Source organism: Zootoca vivipara, chromosome 4 (assembly GCF_965207765.1).
Source record: "Zootoca vivipara chromosome 4, rZooViv2.hap1.1, whole genome shotgun sequence".
Lineage (NCBI taxonomy): Eukaryota > Metazoa > Chordata > Lepidosauria > Squamata > Lacertidae > Zootoca > Zootoca vivipara.
In genome coordinates this window covers 97,270,165-97,296,748 of record NC_142587.1, presented here as the reverse complement: position 1 = coordinate 97,296,748, position 26,584 = coordinate 97,270,165, and the positions used below count along the sequence as shown (strand labels likewise).

The window sequence follows — 26,584 nt, the reverse complement described above, 5'->3', positions numbered from 1 at the left end:
TTATTATTATGCTTTACAGATGATAAAGACTCAGAGCATTGAATAAAAAGTCCTATTGCACAAAGGAGGTCGAGAGAGAGCCTGGCATTCAGAAATGCCGAAGGGCTGCAACTGACAAGCCTGTTTCCTGTGAATTAGAGACTCGAAGCAGAGGGCGAAGGGTACGAAAATAACCCTCCAATTTTCACACTTGGGAGTTTTGGTGTGTGGGAAGGATGTATTGTACCTGGACCCAAAGGGCGGGGAAAGAGTTAAGCGCTCCCCATTTGGACGATCGAAAAGGCAGAAATAAGATTGCCGTGGAATTAAAACTGCTGCAGGCAGAAGAAAGACTCGTAGTGCTGCCTCACGTACGGAGCAAAGTCAAACCTGCGAATCAGTTGTGGGAAAGCGGGTCTTCCCGGTCGGACAGCATTTGCACACTCACACAAACACACACACACACTTCAAAGGGGGAAATAAACCTGAATGCAAATTCCCTGACATCTTGATCCCGAGCGCAGTCGTCCCTGGTGCTCTGCTCTCGAGCCCCGAATCATGTGGACAACGGGATGCAGTTGCCACGGAGACGAGCGCAGGCTGGGTTTGGGCTGACAAAAGCTTCCCAGTGCCCGGCGTGGGACGTCGCTCTGCCGCATTAGGAACCCACAGATCTCGTTTCCGGCAGCAGCCCTGCTAAGGCTCTGCAGCTGAGCAAGGAGTCGCAGGGGGAGAGAAGGGTGGACTAGATGACCCTTGGGGGTCCCCTTGGGGGTCTATGAGCAAAGTGGAGCCACTTTGCAGCAGGCACTAGGACGGTGCTCATTCCTGGCTTACCGTAACTTCCAAAAGAGGTCTATTATCACGGTTGTTTCGTTACTTCCCCAAGGTGGCGCACCCGGTTCTCCCCCCCCTCTCACAACAACCCTGCCAGGCAGATCGAGCTGAGAGGAGACCATGACTGGCCCAAGGTCATCCACCCAGGGAGCTTTATGGCCGAGTGGGAATTTGAACCCGAGTCTCCTGGGATCTAGTCAATCTACTGCACCACACTGCCACTCTGCAACCAAACAGCAAATGCATGGTGGGATAAGCACGCAAAGGTTTAACAAGGAAACTTGGTACAGTGGTACCTTGGTTCTCAAACGCCTTGGAACCCAAACACTGCAAATCCGGAAGGTAAGAGTTCCGATTTGTGGACATTTTTCGGAAGCCAAACATGCTCCGTTTTGAGTGTTGCGCTTCCAATTTGAGTGCAACACTTCCATTTTGAGTATCACACTGTCTGTTTTCACTATGTATTTTGCATTTTGGTTTTTTGCGGCTCTCTTTTATTTTTGTGACTGTGTGGAACCCAGTTCAGCTACTGATTGATTGATTGATTGTGTGACTGCAGTCCATTGTTTACTGCTTTCATTTTATGGATCAATGGTCTCGTTAGACAGTAAAATTCATGTTCAATTGCTGTTTTAGGGGTTGTTTGTAAAAGTCCGGAACGGATCAATCCGTTTTGCATTACTTTCTATGGGGAAGCGCGCCTTGGTTTGGGAACCGATTAAGTTTGAGAACCAAGGTAACCACTGTACTGTGGTTGCCAGACACAAGATGGTAGTGAAAATGCTGTGTGCAAATTATAGTGTGCAAATTAGGGGCATGGGGGATTTTTTTATTTGAAACTAGCTTGCCCTGCACGCGTTGCTGTGCGTTAGTCTGTCAAATGGAGGTTAATAGGCCCCCTTCAGATCCCCCTGAGCCTCACTCAGAGTCCCCCTGTTATACAGGATCTCGTGGCGGAGGCGGGGTTTGGGGGTGTGGCGTGTTGTTGTGGCTAATCCCTGTGACTGCCCCCACGTGTCCCGGTCCATGATCTATTCTGTTTGTCCCCCCACCCCTCCGTGACTGGCGTATCTCATGACGTTTTGAAGGATGGTATTTATTTTTGTCTTGTGGTTATTTGGTGGTGGATTGGGGGGGGGGCTAGTGGTGCTAAATTTTAAAGTAAAAACCCCTTGCCATGCCCCCAATTGCGTTGCTGTGGGTTATCCCCCCCCCGGGCCTAGTGGGGGCCCAGCAGCCTGGCAGGGGCCTAGGGGTCTGATAATGGCCGCCTTGGTGGTTTCAGTTGCTTGGTTGATGATGTCATTATTTGGTTTGTAGGTGTGGTGTAGATTTCACAGGAAGGGAGGGGGGTGTACTGTGGGAGGAATTCCACTTGAGGGCGCTGTTTTACTTTGTGGAAAAGCAGGTTTATACCTGCCCAGGTGTGAAATTTGAGGGATTTCTTTTCTAACAACGCTCGGGGAGTGGCCTGGATCGTTGTGTCAAAATTTCAGGACGATCGGTCAAGCGGTTACGGAGAAAAGTGGAACACGCCCTTTCACGATTTTTACATTTTTATATATATAGATGCTACCCTCCTAAAACTCAAAGGATGTTGAACACGGGCCACGTGCAGGCCAAAGTTTTAAAGCAACATGATACCACTCTAGAGAAGAAAAACAGCACAGGCATATCTGACCAGTGCAGAGAGTTGGACTGAACCGCGAGGTCCCTAGCCTCTGCTCCCACAAGGGTCGCTTACCTGCATCAGGGTCCGCAGCGACTCCACGTACGACTGTTCAGTATCCAGGAGTGTCATAATCACATGTTTCCTCATATCCTGCAAAAAAGAGAGGCAGAGAGAGGCGTTTGAGAAGCGGTGCCACAACCTGCAGCAGAGTCTTCTGGAGGTAAAAACAAGAGCTTAAGAAATAAGTGAATGGGTTTATCCTTTTCCTTCTCCCTCCCAACGCCCTTTTCTTTTGTGCCGCGCCTTTATTAGATTAAAAGCCTGAAGGCGGGAAGTGTCTTATCACCGATACTTATGAGTTGCTTTTGCAGTGTTCTCTGGGTTGAAAAGCCGGACAAAAAAAACTGCTTTCAGCAAATAACCACCACGAAGGGTTTTGTGCTGGGTGCAAACACAGCCTAGAATCAAACGGAAGAGGCTATCTTGAGCACCAACATCTTCAATCTGCCCACCTCCAAAAAGCCCTGGTGGCCTAACTGCTCAGATTTGCAACATCTTTTTAAAGGCTAATAAGAGCTGCTGTATCCTTGTCAAAACAGCGAACAAACCCTTGGAGGTTTTTAAGCAGAGGTTGGGTGGCCATCGGTCCAGGATGCTTTAGCTGAGATTCCTGCATTGAAGGGGGTTGGACTAGATGACCCTTGGGGTCCCTTCCAACTCTAAGATCCTATGATTGTATGAAAGTTGGGATTGTGAAGTTTTTGAAAGCTAAGAACCTCTTGCAAATGTGTTGCTGTGTATTACTCAGGGCAAGACCGACCTGGATCAGGGCACCTGTGTTATTGCTCAATCACTGCTAAACAGGGTGGATAAAAATCACTGATTATTTTTTAAAAACAATTGATTTTTTAAAATTTTAAATCGGATTGTTTTTATTTAAATCGGATTTTTAAAAAATGAAATGCTTTTAGAGGAAAAATCTTTCTAAAGATAGTTTTCTATTTAAGTTACATTATAGTCCATCAGGAAATAAGGGTTTGTTTTAAGTTTTTTATGTGTGCTAAAACTCCGTCTGTTTTTTTTAATATAAAAAACAGGTTTAACCACATCGGTTAACAAACATGGAAACATATGCTATAATGTACCTGTTTTAGTTAAATAAATTGTTTAATTTGTTATTAAGGAAATGATTGTTTTTCCTCCTTCCAATAAAGTACAGCTGAAAAGTTGCCCAAATATAAACAGTTAACTTATTAAACCTCACAATAATTTCATAATTATCTGTCTAACAGTATAACCAATTTTTTATATAACTGTAAAAACTACTCTGAAAATTTATTATTCCGAATACGAAACCTTCATCTGGTTGTAAATATGCAAGAATGAGTCTTTCTGTTAAAATAAATAAATGACTTGAATCAAGTCTTACTGACTAGTGATTGAAATCAATTTGATTTAAATGAAATCTACGCTGCTGCTGTGTGATCTGTGTGATTTGGTTGTGTGATTTGAAGCTGAGAAGCGGCCGTCAGAAGCTCTTGCCTCAAAAGAAGCCACATTCCGGGTTGCACAAAAGAAGCCACGTTCCGGGTTGCACAAAAGAAGCCACGTTCCGGGTTGCATCCTAAGCGGTCCAGAGAGCCACCATCTGAAATCTAAAGGGCTTCAGCCCAGACGCGGATTCACCACCTCAGTGAGCCTGAGGCCAATAGTCTCAAACTCGACTTTCCTTCAGACAACCCCAGGCAAGTCCAACTGAGCTCTGTTTCTGTGAAATGGGCTCATCAAGAACTCTTCTCTCAGGGTTCCCTAGAGAGCACACACAGGGTAAGGACTGCAAAGCTACCGTACTTGCACGCCACTAAAGCTGCGGCGGCAAACAACGAATGGCCTTTCCTATGGTTCAGCTCAGCGACTTGCCCAAGGGCCGCCCAGCGAATTTGGGGCAATGTCATTGCGGCTCCAGGAGGGTAATGCACGGGAGAATTCTTTTGCAAAACCACCCTCTTTCTAGCTAGAAGTGCTTTCTTTCTTTTCCTCTCCTCTTTCCTCTTTATTTTCCAAAACCAGCTATGCAGCAACCCAATACATCTTTGCAAAATCGCAAACACGTGCTGCTACCACCCCCGTTGCAGAAATCCCGAGGTCGCCAGACGAGATCTAAGAATAAAACCTCAGAGAAAGCAGATCGGATCTCGAGGACGGTTCCCAGGGACCCACGCTCCCGCCGTCCTCTCCCCCCCCCACAAAAGGGACAGGAGTCGGGCATGTTTGTACATTTCCACTTGGCGCTGCCACGGCCCGGTTCCCCTCCCACGTCCGTCGTAACATAAAAAAAAGGATAAAACACTTGCTTTGAACGCAGACACTCTCTGGCTTAATCCCCTAATAGCATCTCCAGGTAAGCTGGAGAACTTGCCTTGTTGGGAATTCTGGAGAGCTGCTGCCAGTCAGTGAAGGCAATACTAATCTAAATGGACTAATGCGCCCTTCCCCTCAGTACAAGGCAACTTTCTGGGTTCCACATGTTGAGCAAAAGGAGGGTATGGGGGAGGGAGGATCTGGAAGAGCAGGTGGAAAGGTTTCTTAATTCCCCCTCGTGCCAGGGAGAAAATAAATTATTATTAATAATCATAATTATAATTATTCAGCCCGGACACTGAGATCCAGCGCCGAGGGCCTTCTGGCGGTTCCCTCACTGCGAGAAGCAAAGCTACAGGGAACCAGGCAGAGGGCCTTCTCGGTAGTGGCACCCGCCCTGTGGAATACCCTCCCATCAGTGGTCAGAGAGATAAACAACTACCTGACACTTAGAAAATACCTAAAGGCAGCCCTGTTTAGAGAAGTTTTTAGTCTGTGATATTTTAATGTATTTTGATGTGTGTTGAGTGGTGGGGGAGACCCGGCCAGATGGGCGGGGTATAAATAATTTATTATTATTATTATTATTAAATATTATTTATACCCCGCCTATCTGGCTGGGTTTTCCCAGCCACTCTGGGCAGCTTCCAACAAAAGACTGAAAATACATTTAAACACCAGTCATTAAAAACTCCCCTAAACAGGGCTGAAAAACCTCCTTGCACGATGCAAACTAGCATGTCAGGTAGAGGGCGACACCAAGCCTTTCTCCCTGATGAGCTCGCTTGCTACATGCAAGTCGTTTGTTTTAAGATGCGGGGTAGCGTTCAGAAAAACGTGAGCGCACCCCCTCTTTGCAGTCTGAAATGGTTCAGCCCAGAGTTCTGCCACCACGTTGGGCACCGCAGGTAAAAGCTGGGTCTTAAGTTTTCTATGGGGAGGGAGGGGAGAGGCGCAAACTCACAAGGAACCACCGATTCACAAATTAATAGAGGGGGCGCAGGAAGAGGAAAGCTCTCCCACGGAGTTGAGCTCCGGTCCCAATCCGAATGGATGCCAGGAGCCAACAAGCAGCTTGAGAAGATGGAGAGGAGCTTAAGAAGACATGGAGAGGAAGCTAACAAGAGTCGGCTGGATCAGGCCAATCAGGGCCGCCTTAAGCATATCTGGCGCCGTGGTGCGAAGATCCCTCCAGCGCCCCTCCCCCGTTTCCCTCCCAGCGGGCAGCGGCTGGAGGGTGGGTCCTTTGGCAGGGAGGAGGCTCTGGGCGCAGAGCAGCATGGCGGAGGCGGGCGAGGGCAGAGAGCTGAGGCCGGGAGGCGCCACGTCCAGCCTCCGCCTCTTCCCTGGCACCCTGCAGAACATGGCGCCATGGCGCCCCGCACCACTAGCCTCTATGGGTAAGGCGCCCCTGAGGCTAATGGCCCATGCCAACCAGATGTCTCTTTGGGGAAACCAGCAGCAGGATTTGAGCACAAGGGCGCGCTCTCATCCTGCAGTTCCCAGCAGCTTTAACTGAGATTGCAAATAGCCAACAGGCAATCACGGGAAATATAACCAAACACGAAACGAAAAGCCGTGAAAATAGGCAGTGAAAAATATATAAATATATTATAGCAACAGTGTGAATAATAATAACAAAATATCTATGCAAATACAATGGCTGCCCGACGCATATATTCAATGGTGCATAAACACTACTAATCTCTTGTCAGTCTATAATGCAATGGTTCACTTGGGAATCATAAATGTTCCAGGTAAGTTGATATTCAGTGGTATTCTGTTTCCAGCGAAATTCCTCAACTATCCTCGTCTATCCTGATGGGTTGCTAGCTGAAAATCCTCCTGTTTTGCTGGTGGAACTCCAATTTCCTCAAAGGTACAAGCCTTATTAATGGGAAGAATATAAGAGAGAATTTAACAGTGGCTTAAAAGCTGGAGCTCCAGCGTTACATACAATCTTCAAGGTCGGCAGAAGCTGAGATTGCTGCAGGAGAGGAAATGGTCACATCTCTCCCCCCCGCCCCAATGCTGCAGCACTGATCTCCATCAGGTTGCCCTGAAGCTGCTATTTGCATGAACAAAACTCCACCCCACAAATAAGTGTGTGCAATGTCTAACTATCATACGTAGCTGGGCACTCAGATGTTGCCCGGTTGCCACGTGGGCATGCATTACTTACTAAGCAACCTTCCTTTTTTAAAAAAATAAGTCAGCATTCTTTTGTCGACATGCAGATGTGTGCAACTTGATTAGTTGACTGACACGCATAATGATGCATCCACTAAGTTTTTGTTTTTTAAATAAATGAAAGAATTGGGTATGACGCAGCCTCACGCTTTCCTTTCCTTCCTGGGTATAGGGAGGCTATAATAAACGGCACAAAATAAGCAAATGTGGGCATTTGCATAATTCCCAGGATTTATTCAGGCTCCATTAGCTTCCCTAATGCTGGACCATAAAGAAGGCTGATCGCCGAAGAATTGATGCTTTTGAATTATGGTGCTGGAGGAGACTCTTGAGAGTCCCATGGACTGCAAGAAGATCAAACCTCTCCATTCTTCAGGAAATCAGCCCTGAGTGCTCACTGGAAGGACAGATCCTGAAGCTGAGGCTCCAATTTTTTGGCCTCCTCATGAGAAGGGAAGACTCCCTGGAAAAGACCCTGATGTTGGGAAAGATGGAGGGCACTAGGAGAAGGGGACGACAGAGGACGAGATGGTTGGACAGTGTTCTCGAAGCTACGAACATGAGTTTGACCAAACTGCGGGAGACAGTGCAAGACAGGAGTGCCTGGCGTGCTCTGGTCCATGGGGTCATGAAGAGTAGGACACGACTAAACGAATAAACAACAACAAGCTTCCCTTGCCTATAGGATTTGCACGTTTGCAAATTCATTGATTTGTTTGGTTCTCAAACTTAATCCGTTCCGGAAGTCCGTTCCAAAACCAAAGCGTTCCAAAACCAAGGCATGTTTTCTCTTAGAAAGTCATGCAAAACGGATATTGACATCCTGAGCCTGCGATGGAAGGGTTCACAGCAAGAGCACCCCAAAGGGGCCTTCTTTCTCCCATAGCCGCAGCCTTGGATTCAAACAAAAAATCAATCATGGCTCTCTGCCTTCCCAGCAGGCTGCTTTGCTTCTTGCTCACATCACTCAACCCTTAACACTGCCTTTGTCCTTCTAACTACCTGAGAGTTGAGGGAGGGGACCCCCATACCCATTTGCCATCTCGCACAGAGCCTCTCCCTTTGTTCCCCTTAATGGCCCATCGCCCAGGCGATCGATCATCTCTCCAGGAAGCTAGCTAGGGTATTCTAAGAATTAGAAGGGGGCCCAGGCATTCAGCCTAAGCCCTCCACCAAAACTCGTAACACTCTATTCTTCGTGTTCAATGCACGCACAACTCTGAATAACAGCTTGCAAACTTGCGAGACGAACCAAGCTTTCCAAGTATTCCCAATTATGGACGGACATTTGCTTCAGCCTGCGGTCACATTTGCAGGGTTTCGTAAACGACAGCCGCATGAATACAGCAAACCCGTCACGTTGACACACACCGTGTTGTGTTAAACATACAAGTTTAATGTAAATGCACGGTCGGTTCAGCAACAATCGTGTGCGTGCTTATATTGCTGATATTAGTCCATAAGATCTTAATACAGTCATACCTTGGTCCTCAAACGCCATGTGACTTGAACATTTTGGCTCCCGAACGCTGCAAACCCGGAAGTGAGTGTTCCGGTTTGCGAACGTTTATCGGAAGCCAAACGTCCGATGTGGGTTCCGATTGAGTGCAGGAAGCTCCTGCAGCCAATCGGAAGCCGTGCCACGGTTTTTGAACGTTTTGGGAAGTCGAACAGACTCCTGGAACAGATTCCGTTCAAAAACCAGAATACGACTGTATTCTGAACAGGTATAGATATTAGCATATTTATTATTAGTAGAAAAAGAAGACCCCACATTTATTTTCTACCTCATGTTAAGATTTCTAGCCAGTCCACCCTTGCTGGTGGGGGAGGGAGCCTGATTCCCCCCCCCCACCAGGGCCCAATCCTGCTCTCAGCGGCCCTGACTGTGGATACCTTTGCCAGCCTTCTGTGTGACTCAGGAATGAATGCCATAGCTGTTTATCCTTCAATTAAATCAGGAATGGCTGGCTCTTAATTAAGTTAGTGAGTAATACAGAATCAATACAGTGCAGGATTACATCTGTTGCAAGAGGAGCGAGGGGAGAAGGTTGGTCCTTCCCCTTTCGGCAACGAGAAAGGAAGTGCTAAGTAAATCCACCGAGATCTGGGAGGATCAGGCGTGCAAAACACGACTGGAATTCCCCTTTTCTCAGATGGTATCAGAGACTGGGGTCACCATTTTTTGCCCCTGCTCTTCCTCCTGTGCATTGAATTGGGGTCCCACGGGAAGAAATAAACTGGATGAAGCTTTTCCTGGCCTGGAGCTGGGAAAAGTTTCTGTTGTTTAATTTCTCAAGGTGTTCAGAGGAAACATGAACCAAAATGCTAAGGATCTGCCTCTAATTCTGGGCTGCCTCAATAGGAGTATAGCATCTAGATCAAGGGAAGTAATAGTACCACTGTCGTCTGCTCTGGTCAGACCTCACCTGGAGTACTGTGTCCAGTTCTGGGCACCACAGTTCAAGAAGGATACTGACAAGCTGGAACGTGTCCAGAAGAGGGCAACCAAAATGGTCAAAGGCCTGGAAACGATGCCTTATGAGGAACGGCTTAGGGAGCTGGGTATGTTGAGCCTGGAGAAGAGAAGGTTAAGGGGTGATATGATAGCCATGTTCAAATATATAAAAGGATGTCATATAGAGGAGGGTGAAAGGTTGTTTTCTGCTGCTCCAGAGAAGCGGACACGGAGCAATGGATTCAAACTTCAAGAAAGAAGATTCCACCTAAACATTAGGAAGAACTTCCTGACAGTAAGAGCTGTTCGGCAGTGGAATTTGCTGCCAAGAAGTGTGGTGGAGTCTCCTTCTTTGGAGGTCTTTAAGCAGAGGCTTGACAGGCATGTGTCAAGAATGCTTTGATGGTGTTTCCTGCTTGGCAGGGAGTTGGACTGGATGGCCCTTGTGGTCTCTTCCAACTATATGATTCTATTATTCTAACCCCGCAAATTGCTGCAAAAAATATGAGAATGTGAGAGGAAACGAAAATGGCCAGACTCTATGATTCCAACTCTATGATTCTATGAATCCTGTCTGCACACGAGGGATGGATGTGTCTGTCCATTTCTGGCTCCCCTTTTCTCCTTTTCCCAATCTTAAACTCATTATTCACATTTCTGCATCGATGTTCTTTAAATTCTCAGGAACATTTATCAGCACTTTTGTGCCGATTTCCCTCAATCGACAACGAGTCCTGGGAACTGTAGTTTGTTAAGGGTGTGCGCTCTACCCCTAGTCCCATCACAGAGCTACAATTCCCAGAGTCCGCTGGGAAGAGGATGTTGTTGTTGTTGTTATTTTATTTTTAAAAGATGTGTTTTTTACGTTTTCAAAGTGCCACATACAAAAAAGTGAAACAATAAAGAAACAAAAAATATGACAACTGTGTGCAGCATATGTGGTTAGGATAGAATAAACAGAAGGTTCAGTGGACCCTTGCGATCATTATAATAAAATAGATCATTCTAATAAAACAGGGCGGAGGGAAGTCGAAGAAAACGTTTATTTCTGTTCAGACGTAATTTTTGCTGTAAAAAAAATCGGAAAACCAAAAATTGGAAAAATAAAATATCAATAAAATAAAAACCAACCCCTCTGGATGGTTGGAGAGAGTGAGGGGCATTGCTTGGTTTGAGCATATAACTCAGACACCCCCAAACTGCGGCCCTCCAGATGTTTTGGCCTGCAACTCCCATGATCCCAGTGGTCAGGGATGATGGGAATTGTAGTCCAAAACATCTGGAGGGCTGAAGTTTGGGGATGCCTGATATTCACAGGTGATTTCTAAGAGGGATTATGAAACAGCGTCACTTTGTTGTATGGCTTCCGTTTATATGCTTTATAAATAAAAATAGTGTACTGCATATACACACACACACCCCAATGCCAGCAGCACGTGCCCCTATGTGGCGAGGTTACCTTATCAATATGTGGCTCTCACTTCCAGCGACCCCCTCCCATATTTTTCTGGACCCACACCTGCTGCTTCAAGGAAACTGGTTTATTTAATTAATGACGGATGCTTCTATGTTTCGAAGGGGCGTTTTAATAATGAATGTTTATTTTAACGCTTGCGGCACTGGTCTTAGAAACAGCAGCCTTCGTTGGCATTAAGCTGTGAGTGAATCTATGGCGATTATTATTTTATAGCAACAGCAGCGACGGCTACTGCCTCCTTGGCTGTACTCTCCAAGAATATCACACCATCTACCCAACTAGGCTTGAAAAAAAGGGGAAAGGAACGCACCAGTACCGTATGTGTCTATTTACATGTGCAGATGTAGTGCTGGTATGGTGCCCAACATTGCAAATGTGCCCAGAAAAGTGGGGAGAACTGTTGCTGAATTATTACATTTGCAACTTTTAAAATTTTATTTTATTTTGCAAACCACTCTGAGCACAGAGGTTATCAGTAGCAAACGCGGGACAGTCGTACCTCCTCGTCTCCTGAACACCTTGGGAGTTGAACGTTCCGGCTCCTGAAGGATCAAAAACCGGAAGTGAGTGTTCTGGTTTTCGAACGTTCTTTTGGAAGCTGAACGCCCGGCGGGGCTTCCGATTGGCTGCAGGAGCTCCTTGCAGCCAATCGGAAGCTGCGCTTTGGTTTCCGAACATTTCAGAAGTTGAACGGACTTTCGGAACAGATTCCGTTTGACTTCCGAAGTACGACTGTACTTAAATAAACCGGCTACAGCTTTTTGCAAGACAATAATTGTGTGTGCCTCCATTATCTCTACTGCCTCGCTTCATGTCATGGGCAAAATGGTACCCGGCCCACGATTCTTTGGCCGAGGGCGACCACATAGAATCAGAGAGTTGGAAGAGACCACAAGGGCCATCCAGTCCAACCCCCTGCCAAGCAGGAAACACCATCAAAGCATTCTAGACATATGCCTGTCAAGCCTCTGCTTAAAGACCTCCAAAGAAGGCGATTCCACCACACTCCTTGGCAGCAAATTCCACATCTTAAAAGGGGGCATCCTTGCCTAGCACCAACAAGGACCACACTGCAAATTTCTGTCGCCGCGTACTCAGGCTCACCTCTGCGACGGCCACGAACAAAATGCCTGAAACCTTGGGATGCCCAAAGATTTCAACCTCCGAGCTGCAAGCGTTGAGAACCCGTCTTTCCTCCGACAAGCCCCCAAAGCTATTCCGTCTCCGCATCCTCCCCCCCTTCTGTGCCACGGATAGCGATTCACACCAGCTGCTGTGACTACCCCAGTCCGATAAACCAGTCACTCAGGCAATGGGATATCAGCTGCAATGACAGTGTTGGCTCAGGGTAGGGAACATGGTGTTTTATTATTAGCAGAAGCTCAAATCCCGTGCAGAAGGCCACAAAAGCACACCGGTGTGTGTGTGTGTGTTAGAACACAAGGCAAACGCCTTCTCCTTCCGCCAAACACAGGTTTTAGGTGGGCTGCGCTAGCAGAGCAAAACAGCTTTTGTGAAGGGCGGGGGGAGAGAGAGACACCAGTAAGCTTCAGGTTCCAGATTTTAGCATCCTCAGCTGTCGGCTTTGCAGACTGAGGGTTACGGCAGAAAGAAAGCCTGGCTTTAAGAACACGAGTCAGGTACTTCAGGTGAGAAGGAGGCCTTTTTGGTTTGGCAGGGCAAGTCCTAATTATAATATGGAAATAATTTATTATTTCTACCCCGCCCATCTGGCTGGGTTTCCCCAGCCACTCTGGGCGGTTTCCAACAAAATATTAAAAATACATTAAAACAGTCATTAAAAACTTCACTAAACAGGGCTGCCTTCAGATGTCTTCTAAAAGTCTCCACCCCCATCGTTTTGCCCAGACACTGAGGTCCAGTGCCGAGGGCCTTCTGGCGGTTCCCTCGTTGTGAGAAGCCAAGTTGCAGGGAACCAGGCAGAGGGCCTTCTCGGTGGTGGCACCCGCCCTGTGGAACGCCCTCCCATCAGATGTCAAAGAGAAAAACAGCTACCAGATTTTTAGAAGACATCTGAAGGCAGCCCTGTTTAGGGAAGCTTTTAATCTTTAATCGATTATTTTATTCTTCTGCTGGAAGCTGCCCAGAGTGGCTGGGGAAGCCCAGCCAGATGGGCGGGGTATAAATAATAAATTATTATTATTATTATATCATTATTTCCTTGACATCTGGTGGGAGGGCGTTCCACAGGGCGGGCATCACTACCGAGAAGGCCCTCTGCCTGGTTCCCTGTAACCTCCCTTCTTGCAGGGAGGGAATTGCCAGAAGGCCCTCGGAGCTGGACCTCAGTGTCCAGGCTGGACGATGGGGGTGGAGATGCACCATCAGGTCTACTGGGCTGAGGCTGTTTTGGGCTTTCAAGGTCAGCACTTTGAACTGTGCTCGGAAACATACTGGGAGCCAATGTAGGTCTTTCAGGACCGGCGTTATGTGGTCTCGGCGGTCGATCCCAGTCACCACTCTACATCCTAGAATCATAGAGTTGGAAGGGACCCCAAGAGTCATCTTGCCTAACCTCCTGCAATGCAGGAATCATGGCTAGTTGACTCGACAATCGACCTGTTTCTGAAATGGTACACAAACTTTAACGCAGCCGTCCCTTTTCAGCTCTCTGAATTGGGCGGTGCATTTTTCTAGCCAGATTACGTGTCCAAAAACACAGGATAAAGTGTGGATAAAATTGCATGTATTAGTGAAAAGGCCATACAGAAATGCAATATATTGGGGGAGCTGATTGCAAAAAAAAAAGAAAAAGAAAAAAAGCATGTTAGGCAAAATTACATAGCAAAATGTGCACATAAGGAAAAATGCGCACTAAATGCTGGCTAATTTTCACAAGAACTTAAACAAACAAAGAGAATTGCAAACTTGTGGGCAATGCAGAGAAGGACTGGAAAAATGAGAAACTGAGAGAAACAGAAATGGGCCATCCCAAATCGCCTCCGAACTATTTTATAAAAAGTTATGAATATTAATCAAGGGCAGAGCTATAGATTTTTGCTGCATGTGATGACAGGATCTGGAAGGTTGAGTGGATGACAGCAAGAGTGGGTCCAATGGTCAAGAAGGGGAAATCAATTTTTTTTAAAATTGTCCAGTAGCACAAATAATAATAATAATAATACCTTTATTGTCATTGTACAAGCTGTGTACAATGAAATTAAACGAGCCTCCCTCCTCCCTCCAAATGCATTGCTACCTCTGGGGTTCCAAGAATGGAGCGCTCTGGGTTCCAAGAATGGAGCCTTTCCCAGCCCTTATGGGAGATGCTGGGAATGGAAAAATTTAGCTCCTGCCTGGTGCTTGCTAGAAGGCTTCCATGGCATGTTTACCATGGGGCTAATTGGACATAATTACTGGATTAAGCGCTTTCCAAAGCAGAAATCTTGTCTGCAGCAGTGCCAGTGGCTGCTTTGAGTCATCCAAGTTGGAAAAGCAGTAAGGTGTCAAGAGCAGGCGTGGGCGATATATCAATGCTTTGTCTCCTATCGGTGTGAACTCCAGACTGCGAAAAAGGTTGCATTTTTTTTCCACACCCTGTAATATATTGAGAATGTACTGCCCAACTGGCCTTGCAGACCCGGCAGAGACCAGGAAGCAGCACTTTACTGCAAAGTAAAGCCTTTGCTGCAAAGTAAATGGCCGTTTCCTGCCTGCCTGATCTGCAAACCAGAACGCAGCCATCCTTCGGAATTCGCACTTCTCCAAATTTTGCAATGCAGACCTCCAGCCAAGTTAAGTGTAGTGGGGAAAAAAGCACAAATGCATAAAAGCACACGTATCAGTGAAGATAACCTACAGCAATTAAGGAGCATTATCATTGCAAAAATGTGTGAATTACGGGGAATTGCACAGAAGCATGGAGAAAATTGCACAATGAATTTTCACAGTAATTTATTTTATTTAACCCCCCCCCCCCCAAAAATGATGAGAACAGCACTGAAGCCTGGGAAAACGAGAAGCTGAAAGAAACAGGTTCTCTCCTCCCTGGCGACAACCCAGCTGGACCCGCCTTGTGTTTCTATGGTTCTTGTCAAGTAACTCGTTTCCAGGCTGCTCCCGTTATCTGGCGACTACAAAAGCAAGCAGGCAAAGGCTGCAAAATGGCTCTCGGAATGTGCCTGGAAAGCTCGGTCTCGGGCAAGGATTTTGGTGCTCCTCGTCCTCTTAAACGATGCAGGGTGTTTTTGGCTGAGGGTGGGCCCTTCTCCCTTCCCGGCCTGCTTGGTGCAAAGAGAGCAATGTGGATTTTTGCAGTGTGCGAGAGGGAGCGGGGAGCGGGCAGGGAGCATGCTCAGAAAAATACTTGCAGAGTCATAACCCCAGCTCTGCTTCACAACAGCAGTTTGCTAAACTGTATTTTTAGGGTAGGGACCCAGGTGGCACTGTGGGTTAAACCACTGAGCCTGGGGCTTGCTGATCAGAAGGTCGGCAGTTCGAATCCATGTGACGGGGTGAGCTCCCGTTGCTTGGTCCCAGCTCCTGCCAACCTAGCAGTTCGAAAGCACGTCAAAATGCAAGTAGATAAATAGGAACCGCTACAGCGGGAAGGTAAACGGCGTTTCCATGTGCTGCTCTGGTTTGCCAGAAGCGGCTTTGTCATGCTGGCCACATGACCTGGAAGCTATACGCCGGCTCCCTCGGCCAATAATGCGAGATGAGCGCGCAACCCCAGAGTCGGTCACAACTGGACCTAATGGTCAGGGGTCCCTTTACCTTTTACGGTACCTATTTTTAGGGTAGAGGAAACTCTGGCTCCACAGAAGCTAGCATTGACCTCACCTAGCATTGCCAATGGCCAAGGAGTCGAAAAACATCTGGAGAGCCACAGGTTGCCCCCATCACTGCTTTAGGGCTTCTCAGAAGGTAAAACGCCCCTCCTTAGACTTGCCAGCATTCGGAAGCCGCAACGTTGGGGTTAGTGAGCCCACATGCTAGGCATGGACATACATGCTCTGCTTGGTTTCTGCCTTACTCTGCAAACTTGTTGTTGTTTCTTAAATCCATCGTAAGCTAAGTCTTTAAATACTTCATCAAACTTTCAAGCGACATTCTGCGTTGCAACATTTGGATAAGCGTGAAATCAGTAGACGGTTAAGTCCCAGGCAGGGGCATCTTCCAGCTTAATTCCTGACCGTATTTGCTCACAAGGTGGTCCAACTGGTAACCAAATCCATATTAGGGCAACACAGCTAATTTCAAAATTGCCTCACCCCTTCCTTCTCTGGGTGACTGCAAGGTGTTAGACATGGGGCTGCCTCTGAAGATGGTTCAGAAACTTCAGCTGGTGCAAAGAACAAGACAGTTTGAGCCTATTACATGGACCCTGTCCCGACTGCCAATTATTAGACTCTGGGCCCAACTCAAAGTGCTGGCGCTGACCTATAAAACCATAAACAGCTCAGGACCTCAATGCCTTTACCACCTCTCCCTATAGGAACAGGCCCGGTCTTTGTGCTTGTCATCTGAGGCCCTGCTCTGTATCCCCCCCCCCCCGAGAGATTCGGAGGGTGGCAACACAGGAACGGGCCTTTTCTGTGGTGGCTCCCTGATTGTGGAATGCTCTTCCCAGAAAGGCTTGCCTGGCACCATCATTACATGTCTTTAGACAGAAGGCAAAAACGTTCTTCTTTGCGCAGGCCTTTAAATAATCTATGGTGGTGTAGGACATTATTACTAAGATTATTTTTATTTTTATTATGCTATGTATTATTATGCTGTGTTTTTATTACTATACTCTGTAAAATATTTCTTAAATGTTGCACACCGCCCTGATTATTATTATTACCACCCAACCAATCACTGGGCAGCACTGCAGGTGAGCATCATGTGCAAAGACCATTTCATTAGGAGGTCCTCTCTGTATGATACAGGACTCAGGTCTATAGTTTGGTGGCACCTGCCCAGTGGAACTCCCTCTTGAGACCCTACCTGCCCGCAGACTGTCTCGCCAGAGTGATGCACGCTCTAATTATCTCCCGCTTGGACTACTGCCATGCGCTCTACGTGGAGCTAGCATTGAAGGTGACCCAGAAACAACAACTAATCCAGAATGCGGCAGCTAGAGTGGTGACTGGGAGCGGCCGCCGAGACCACATAACACCGGTCCTGAGAGACCTGCATTGGCTCCCAGTACAGGTGGCGCTGTGGGTTTAACCACAGAGTCTAGGGCTTGCTGATCAGAAGGTCGGTGGTTCGAATCCCTGCAATGGGGTGAGCTCCCGTTGCTCGGTCCCAGCTCCTGCCCACCTAGCAGTTCGAAAGCACATCAAAGTGCGAGTAGATAAATAGGGACCGCTCCGGCGGGAAGGTAAACGGCGTTTCCGTGAGCTGCTCTGGTTCGCCAGAAGCGGCTTAGTCATGCTGGCCACATGACCCGGAAGCTCTTTGCGGACAAATGCCGGCTCCCTTGGCCTATAGACCGAGAAGAGTGCTGCAACCCCAGACAGAGTCGGACACGACTGGACCTGATGGTCAGGGGCCCCTTTACCTTTACATTTCCGAGCATAATTCAAAGTGTTGGTGCTGACCTTGAAAGCCCTAAATGGCCTCGGTCCAACAGACCTGAAGGAGCGTCTCCACCCCCATTGTTCTGCCCGGAAATGGAGGTTCAGCACTGAGGGCCTTCTGGCGGTTCCCTCATTAGAAGAAGTAAGGTTACAGGGAACCAGGCAGAGGGCCTTCTCGGTGGTGGCGCCCGCCGTGTGGAACGCCCTCCCATCAGATGTCTAGGAAATAACAACTATCTTATTTTTAAAAGACATCTGAAGGCAGCCCTGTTTAGGGAAGTTTTTAATGTTTAATGCTGTGTTGTGTTTTTAATATTCAGTTGGAAGCCGCCCAGAGTGGCTGGGGAAACCCAGCCAGATGGGCGGGGTATAAATAATATATTATTATTATTATTATTATTATTATTATTATTATTATTATTATTATATTATCATTATACGTGTTCGACAGGCGCAGAATCTATCGGCTATCAAAGACCTTTGCTTTTCAACGAGCCTCCTAAATACAGATCTTGATCCCAGTCTGCCTGAAATTTTTTACATATGGAATTGTTTTTAACATTGATGCTATTATTGCTTCGAGGTACTCTTATGGGAAGCGACTCTTAAACGGAATCAAAGAAACAATTAAACGAAACGTCACACAAATTGCTCCCAAGGTTTTGGAGTTCTTCAGAAACTCCATTAGATGGGAAAGAAAGCTGGGAAGCGGGGGAGAGGAATCGCAAACTCGGCGAATGGCGAAACCACAGAGCCTGCATCATTTCAATTATTTTAATAGGGCTTTGCTTTCCAAGGTCAAATGAATGTTTAGGATTGAATTCTTAATCTGGAGTAAAACCACCAGCAAAACAGAAGACTATGGAGCTACACTGTTTGATCTCTCTCTCTCTCTCTCTCTCTCTCTCTCTCTCTCTCTCTCTCTCTCTCTCTCTCTCTCTCACACACACACACACACACACACACACAGAGAGAGAGAGAGGGGGGGGGGAATCTGATTTCACACAACCTTTTTATCTGCACCAGGAATCCCTAGTAAAGCAGCAGCTTTTTTAGCTTGGGCGGATGGGAAGAACAACAAGATCTAATCGTGAGCTAAGGAGAGTGGGAAGGATCTCATGCTGTAGCCACGAAATTTTACATAATCACGTTTAGCGTTCACCTTCCTCCTGTTAATCCACAATACGGTGTAAAGCAAGTCCGAGTCTGGATGACTGTTAGCTAAAAAATGCTCAACCAGGGGTGCTTTCCGAACCGCATTCCTAATGCGGGATCGGCGTTCACTGATATGTGTTCCCACAGACCGGATTGTTGACCCTATATAAAATAAATTACATGGGCATCTAATTAAATATACCACCTCTTTTGTTTGGCATGTACTGAAATGGTTGGTAACAAACTTGAATTTGGTCTTTTCATTATAAATCATTATAAATCAATTTGGTATTTTCATTATAAATCTTTTGGGAAACCGGCAAGCAGGATTCGAACACAAGAGCGACTCTCTCTCCCTCCTGAGGTTTCCAGGAACTGGTACTCAGAAGCACCGCTGCCAAGAGAGCATCTCTGAAGAGGCAGTTGCCCTAAGCAACATCCATCCCATTATGCATGACCCGATGGACACAATCAAGCCCATCCTTAAGCCAAATGAGGAGGGTCCTCGCATGCGGAAGAGATACCCCAGGAGGGGGTTTCTTCATCCAAAATTGCAACTCCTGGATAGCTCAGTCAGTAGAGTGTGAGGAACTTAATCTCCAAAGTTTGTGGACTTCCTGCTTTGTCGCTACAAGCAAACGGACGAGTGTTTCTCGCTCTCCCAACCTGGGGGAGGGAACGCATTCACCAGCGGAAACCCTAAGTAGGGAACCCCGAAACACCGGGAAGAAGCCCAGGCTCATAAGCCAACAGATTGTGGTTTGCTGGCAGGAAACACAGCACAGTTCAGCTGCTGGACAGGGGTCACATAGAATCATTGGAAGAGACCACAAGGGCCATCCAGTCCAACCCCCTGCCAAGCAGGAAACACCATCAAAGCATTCCTGACAGATGGCTGTCAAGCCTCTGCTTAAAGACCTCCAAAGAAGGAGACTCCACCACACTCCTTGGTAGCAAATAGCACTGCCAAACAGCTCTTACTGTCAGGAAGTTCTTCCTAATGTTTAGGTGGAATCTTCTTTCTTGTAGTTTGAATCCATTGTTCCGTGTCCGCTTCTCTGGAGCAGCAGAAAGCAACCTTTCTCCCTCCTCTATATGACATCCTTTTATATAGTTGAACATGGCTATCATATCACCCCTTAACCTTCTCTTCTCCAGGCTAAACATGCCCAGCTCCCTAAGCCGTTCCTCATAAGGCATCGTTTCCAGGCCTTTGACCATTTTGGTTGCCCTCCAAACCATGGTTTGCAGTTTCAAAAACCATGGTTCCATATAACATTCCAACCACAGACTCCGCATTCATCCCCTGGTGTTTCAAAAGAAGGACCATGCATGCAGAAGCTTCCACATTCAATCTCCGGAATCACTATCTAGGGCCAGGAATGCCCCCTGTCTAAAACCCCAAAGAGAGATACCGCCAGCCACTATCAACAATACTGAGCTAGTAACAATATTCACTTTTCTTCCTTGGAGGCTTTTAAGCAGAAGCTGGGTTGGCCATTTTTCACGGATTGTTTCACTGAGATTCCTGCATTGCAGCGGGTTGGGCTAGAGGACCCTTAGGGGTCCCTTCCAACTCTACAATTCTGGGATTCCATAACGTTCCAAACAAACCACAGGTTGGTATTGTGCAGAAACCAGTTTGCCCCTCAGCAATCGAAGCCCTGGGCCTAAGGAACGAAACAAATTCTTTGTGCCAAATGACTGCCCTGGGGGTCTGAGCTGTGGCCGTCTCTTTCCGACTCAACTGCACCGTTCCTGGTGAGGCTAATCCAAGCGCCTTGTGTGTGCCGTCATGGACAAGCCTTCTACGATCAAGATGAAATTAATCCAATTCCATGCCTGCCCTTTCTGGAATCCCTGGCAAAAAACCAGGCTCTGAGTCAGCCTGGGGAGACGGCGCCTGGGCAGATGGAGGCGCCCTTCGAAGCATCATCCTCTTAAGTGCCAGAATGACACGTTCAAGAGCCTGGAAACGAGAATCCCACAGCCTTGTTTATCTTTCAGCTTGCTCTTTGGGGCAAGCCAGCCTCCGCCAACGCTGATAGGCGTTGTAGTCCCAAGGGCACCAAGTTTGGTGAAGGCTGGCGTGGTCACCTTAGGCGGGATTTCATTTACAGTGGTAAAGTGGTAAAGGTAAAGGGACCCCTGACCGTTAGGTCCAGTCATGACCGACTCTGGGGTTGCGCGCTCATCTCGCATTATTGGCCGAGGGAGCCGGCGTACAGCTTCCGGATCATGTGGCCAGCATGACTAAGCCGCTTCTGACAAACCAGAGCAGCACACAGAAACACTGTTTACCTTTCCACCAGAGCGGTACCTATTTATCTACTTGCACTGGTGTGCTTTGGAACTGCTAGGTTGGCAGGAGCTGGGACGGAGCAATGGGAGCTCACCCCGTCGTGGGGATTCGAACCGCCGACTTTCTGACTGGCAAGCCCTAGGCTCTGTGGTTTATACCACAGTGCCACCCGCGTCCTTGGTACAGTGGTATCTCAGGTAAATAACTTAATTCGTTCTGGTGGTCCATTCTTAACCTGAAACTGTTCCTAACCTGAGGTACCACTTTAGCTAATGGGGCCTCCTGCCACCACCGCCGGCGCGCAATTTCTGTTCTCATCCTGAGGTAAAGTTCTTAACCCAAGGTACTATTTCTGGGTTAACGGAGTCTGTAACCTGAAGCGTCTGTAACCTGAGGCGCCACTGTACCTCTGGTTACGGACACGATCCGTTCTGGGGTGCCGTTTGCACCCCAAAAAGCCCGCAACCAGAGCAGCGCTTCTGCGCATGTGCGAAGCACGATTGAGCATAGCTGCCAAGTCTCCCGTATTCCCTGGGAAACCTCCATTTTCCCGGCTGTTCCCAGCCGAAAAAACAGATTTTTTTTATTTTCCCCCGGTTTATTCTGGCGCGGCGGCCATTTTGGAACTGGGCCGAGCATGCTCAGAAGCGACTTTTGATGCTGCTCTGCCCAGTTCCAAAATGGCTGCAGCGCGACTTCTGGTGCGGCGGCCATTTTGGAACTGGGCAAAGCAGCATCAAGTCACTTCTGAGCATGCTCCTCCCAGTTCCAAAATGGCGGCAGCGGTACTTCCGGCCTGCTACTTCCGGTCCAATCCCTTATTTTTCAAGAAGGAACTTGGCAGGTATGTGATTGAGGGCTTCTGCGCATGCACAAACTGCGCAGAATGTTTCTGCACGTGCGGTGAAACCTGGAAGGAAACACTTCCAGGTTTGCCACATTCTTAACCCGAAAAAACGCAACATGAAGCGTTCGCAAGAAGAGGTATGACTGTATTGAATCTGTTTTACCATCCTTTGCCCGAAGATTTCAGGGCAGTTCACATAACAAAAAGCCGAGATACATAATAGAAACAAGAACAAAACAACCCTATAATCCCGCTCCCCCCCCCCCCAAACACAAAATGCTAAGGCCTGGTTGAAGAGTCACATTTTTGCCTGGAAGCTATAATGAAAATTTCCAGAAGTTTTGCAAATGTTGTGCGCTGGATTTCTTGTTCCAACCAGCCCCCTATTTCAGCCCCCATTGCTTATTCCAACCTGCATCAAACCGAACGAAAATATTGCAGATGCTTTGACTGAAGGCTGCTTTCTTGAGCAAAGCAGCTCCAAAACAGCCAAAGAGCCTAACTGGGTGTGTTTTTCTACAAAAGTCTACAAAAAGGATTTGAGATCACCCTAACCTGTATTGCAAAGGTAGCAAGGTCCATACCAGTTAAGGGTGGGTTAGCTTGCCTGGAATAATAATAATAATAATAATAATAATAATAATAATAATAATAATAATAAACAGATTTCATGTTTGCCAAGGCCTCATCTCTGGGGCAAACCTAGCAGGAGTGGGCACAACATTCCCACCAGCACGCAAACTCCCCACGTGGCTCTTCCTATCTCGAAGCAAGACGCTCCCATGTACCGGAGAATTGCCCGCTGAACCTGGGCAGAGCCCAACAGGTGGGCAGCTGTCGGAGGCAGCGCCAGGTACGCCCCCCCCCGGCAGGCCTGTGCCACACTAAAACCCGAAAGAAATGGCACTGCGTCACCGGAGGCTCCTGTCATCATCGCCTGCCCCCCAGCCATCGCCCCCCTTGCCGTACCCTCAAAACCCACCCGTCCCCGATTGTGCCTCTGTTGTTATTTCTGTGTGTGTGTGTGAGAGAGAGAGAGAGAGAAGAGGACCCCCCTCCCACTTCCGTGGCACGACAACAACGGCACCAGCCATCTCTGGGACATTTCGGCAAACCCTCCCGGGGAACTTCCCCCAATTCTCTCGCTCACTGCATCCAACCCAACGCAATGCATGCAGCCGCCCCCCCCCCCGGGCTAGAGATTCTCCTGGCGGCGCCCCATGCCGTAACGCTGCTTTGCCAACGGCGCAATTTGCCCCCCCGCCGCCCCCCAAAAGGGCCCTGGGATGTGGGTGCCATGCCATCTTCCCTTCCATGCCTTCCTTTCTCCTTCCCCAGCCCTCCCCGTTTCCTCCCCTCCCCTCCCCCCCCCACATCACCTCTCCGTAGCCATTCCTGGTGGGGCTGCTCTTGACCTTCTCCTGCCCCTCCTCGGCGGCCCCCCCGGCGGAGGAAGGGGTGCTCAGCGCCGCATCTCCGACTGCAGCGTCCCCAAGTTCTCGCATGTCTTCCAATGCGATTGTGAACTGGGCGAGGGTCCTGACCATCTGCAGCATGCGGTTCCCGGGGGGGTGGGTTTGCCTGTCAGACAACGGCACAATTCTCTTGACGGAGGGGAGAAAAAATGAAATAAAACCTCCAAAAAAAGGAGGGGGAAAAATGGCTTTGCAAAAGGGGTGTGAATAGATCACCCGTCCTCTTTCTTCTCCTCCTATTCCGCTCTTTGATGCTTCTCCTCCTCCTCCTCCACCTCCTCCTCCTCTGTACAGTCCTCTCTGCTCCCCTTTCTACATATATAACCGCGCTCTCTTATTCTCTAGCAGGTGTAACTGCCTCTTTGCAACGCTGCTGCTGCTGTTATTATGAAGCATCCAGCAGGCAGAAGCAATCGCCGTCGGAGTGGGAGAGAAAAGGATTGGCCGAGAGAGAGAGAGAGAGAGAGAGATGGAGCCTGAGCATCATCTGAGAACCACTTGCGCACAAGTGCGCGCGCATAGGTGGGGAGCTTGCTCCAAGAGCCTTCTTTTTGAACTCGTTTCGATTTGAGAAATCTCGTGCCTTCTGAAAAAGCACAGCAGAAAAGGGGGAATTCGGCGAAATCCCGAGGTCTCGCGGCTTTGAAATGGGCATCGAGGTTTGCTTTTTGATTATATCTCTTGGGCTAGGCACAAGAACCACGGGATGTGCAAATCTGCTGGGTATAACAGAATAATAGAATCGTAGAGTTGGAAGGGACCAGAAATTCAGATATATAATCTAATGGCCAAATGGTGCCATTCCCCCCGATGGATCATTCATTCATTCATTTATATTATTTCTACACTGCTTTATATTTAAAGAACAACTCTCAAAGCAGTTTACAGCATCAAAACCGTGGGTAGGCAAACTAAGGCCCGGGGGCCGGATCCAGCCCAATCGCCTTCTCAATCCGGCCCGTGGACGGTCCGGGAATCAACGTGTTTTTACATGAGTAGAATGTGTGCTTTTATTTAAAATGCATCTCTGGGTTAATAATAATAATAATAATAATAATAATAATAATAATAATAAATTATTTATACCCCACCCATCTGGCTGGGTTTCTCCAGCCACTCTGGGCGGCTTCCAACAGAAGTATTAAAATACAGTAATTTATTAAACATTAAAAGCTTCCCTAAACAGGGCTGCCTTCAGATGTCCTCTAAAAGGGTTATTTGTGGGGCATAGGAATTTGTTCATTCCCCCCAAAAAAATATAGACCCCCCCCAGAAGGTCTGAGGGACAGTGGACTGGCCCCTGGGTGGAAAAGTTTGCTGACCCCTGAAAACAATCCAGTATAAAACAAATTCAAGCTTCAATTAAAATAGTTCAGATCCTTCTCGAAGGGACATTTTGCTTTCCCCAGTCGCCAGCCTGGCATCCAGGGGTCTCTCTACATGGTCCCACAATTGGACCCCCACCAGTCGCAAAATGCACCTGGCTAATTTCTAACACAATGCAGGAATCATTTTGCCCAATGTGGGGCTCGAACCCTTGTCCCTGAGATTAAGAGTCTCATTGACTAGAGACCGAGCTATCAGTTGGGAAGCAACTTGGATGAAATCGACTATGAGGGTTCAGTCCTGTCCTGTTCGAGGTCTTCTCCGATGAGGAACAAAGGGAGGCAGATCCTCCATAGCAGAGCTTTGCCCTGCTAGTGATCTACCAATGAGCCACTGGGACTGGGAATCTGTCTCAGGACCGAATGTTCCTAGTCGGCTCTCAGATCCCCTTTTCATCTTCCGCAGGGGAAGAGGAAATGAAACAGGCAGGAACATCAGAACAGTCACCCAAGTGTCCATCCAGCTGCGGCTACTTGGGAGGAGAGGAAAAGACATTATTATTATTATTATTATTAGTAGTAGTAGTAGTAGTAGTAGTAGTATCCCGCCCTCCCCAGGCTCAGAGCGGCTAACATCATAAAAACAACACAACATGCATAAAAACATACATCAATTAATTAAAATACATCTTAAAATTAATTCAGACAAATTAAAATCTGGGCAGGTGGCAATTATCAGGTAGGAATTGATCAGCCCTGAGTGCTCACTGGAAGGACAGATCCTGAAGCTGAGACTCCATGAGTTTGACCAAACTGCGGGAGGCAGTGCAAGACAGGAGTGCCTGGCGTGCTATGGTCCATGGGGTCACGAAGAGTCGGACACGACTAAACGACTAAACAACAACAACCTTACAGGGTTGTTGCTAAGAATTGCAACCAGAAAATGCCCACGAGGTGCGTTGGAACTCCTGAAAGTACTGTTTAAATGCCTCTAGGAAGGTCTGATACACAGCAGCAAGCTAACCACCCTGTTGCTTTGCCATCAACTCCCAGTATTTTAGTAACACACTGGAGCTGAATATGGAGGTCCCATCTGAGAGCCATCAGAAAATCCGCCGCAGCAACCTTGTCTAATTCTTTTGAAAAGCCATCAACACGATGACCTGGGATAGCTCAGTCGGCAGAGCATGACTCTTAATCTCAGGGTTGTGGTTTCGAGCCCCACGCCAGGCAAAAGATTGCTGCATTGCAGGGGGTTGGACTAGATGGCCCTCTGGGGCCCTTCCAACTCTACAATTCTATAATTCCAGGGGCGATTGCTGCATCTTTGCATAATGCCACCCGGTGATTAAGCGCTCTTGTGACGATGGAAGTTTATTTGCTTAGAAGCCGCCGACGGCCTGGGATTCTAGTGCAAATTTCTCTAGGGGTTGAGGTTTCAGAGAGATTGAAAGTGGAGGCTTTTAAACCGGGAACTTAACTTTGCAAATCGAAGTGTTACAAATCCTTGCTTCCCTGCCACCACCTAATATCCTGCCGGTGCTGTTTGCCTAGCAAAAGATAACTCGGTTTTTACGGCGATGCAAGGCACTCGTGCAACCACTCTCCTCCACCTTTTGTTGGTGGAAGCTATTTGGCCATGGATCTTTAATTTCTGGGATGACAGGGGCTGTTGAACTAAAGCCTTTAATTGCTTCCAAAGGCATTCAGATTCAAAGCTGGAGGATGGGGGAGCGGTGTTAATATTAAAGCAGCACACAGTGTCTGCCTGATATTATAAAACTTATGCAGGCTTCAAAGAGGAGCTGGCAGACATGCTAGGGAACCTCTAATGAAGAGCACTTTGCATGCAGTTAGCAGAATGTCCCAAAGGCATTGCGGTCTTTGCAATTCCCCCCTAAGAGGGCTGGAATTAGCAGGTGCAAGGAGGCACACCTCACATTGGAAAGAAAGATGTCAGTATGCCACTTAAGATA

At 47.7% G+C, this 26,584-nt stretch overlaps 1 protein-coding gene across 1 annotated transcript in view; it reads right to left on the bottom strand.

The window, feature by feature from the left end:
* The window catches only part of ARHGEF17 (Rho guanine nucleotide exchange factor 17), a 155,832-nt gene that overhangs the window by 54,244 nt on the left and 75,004 nt on the right, over positions 1 to 26,584 (bottom strand). The window contains exon 2 of the mRNA XM_035115379.3: positions 2,561 to 2,638. Within this exon, the coding sequence (XP_034971270.3) occupies positions 2,561 to 2,638 (78 nt within the window). The remainder of the gene's footprint in view (positions 1 to 2,560; positions 2,639 to 26,584) is intronic.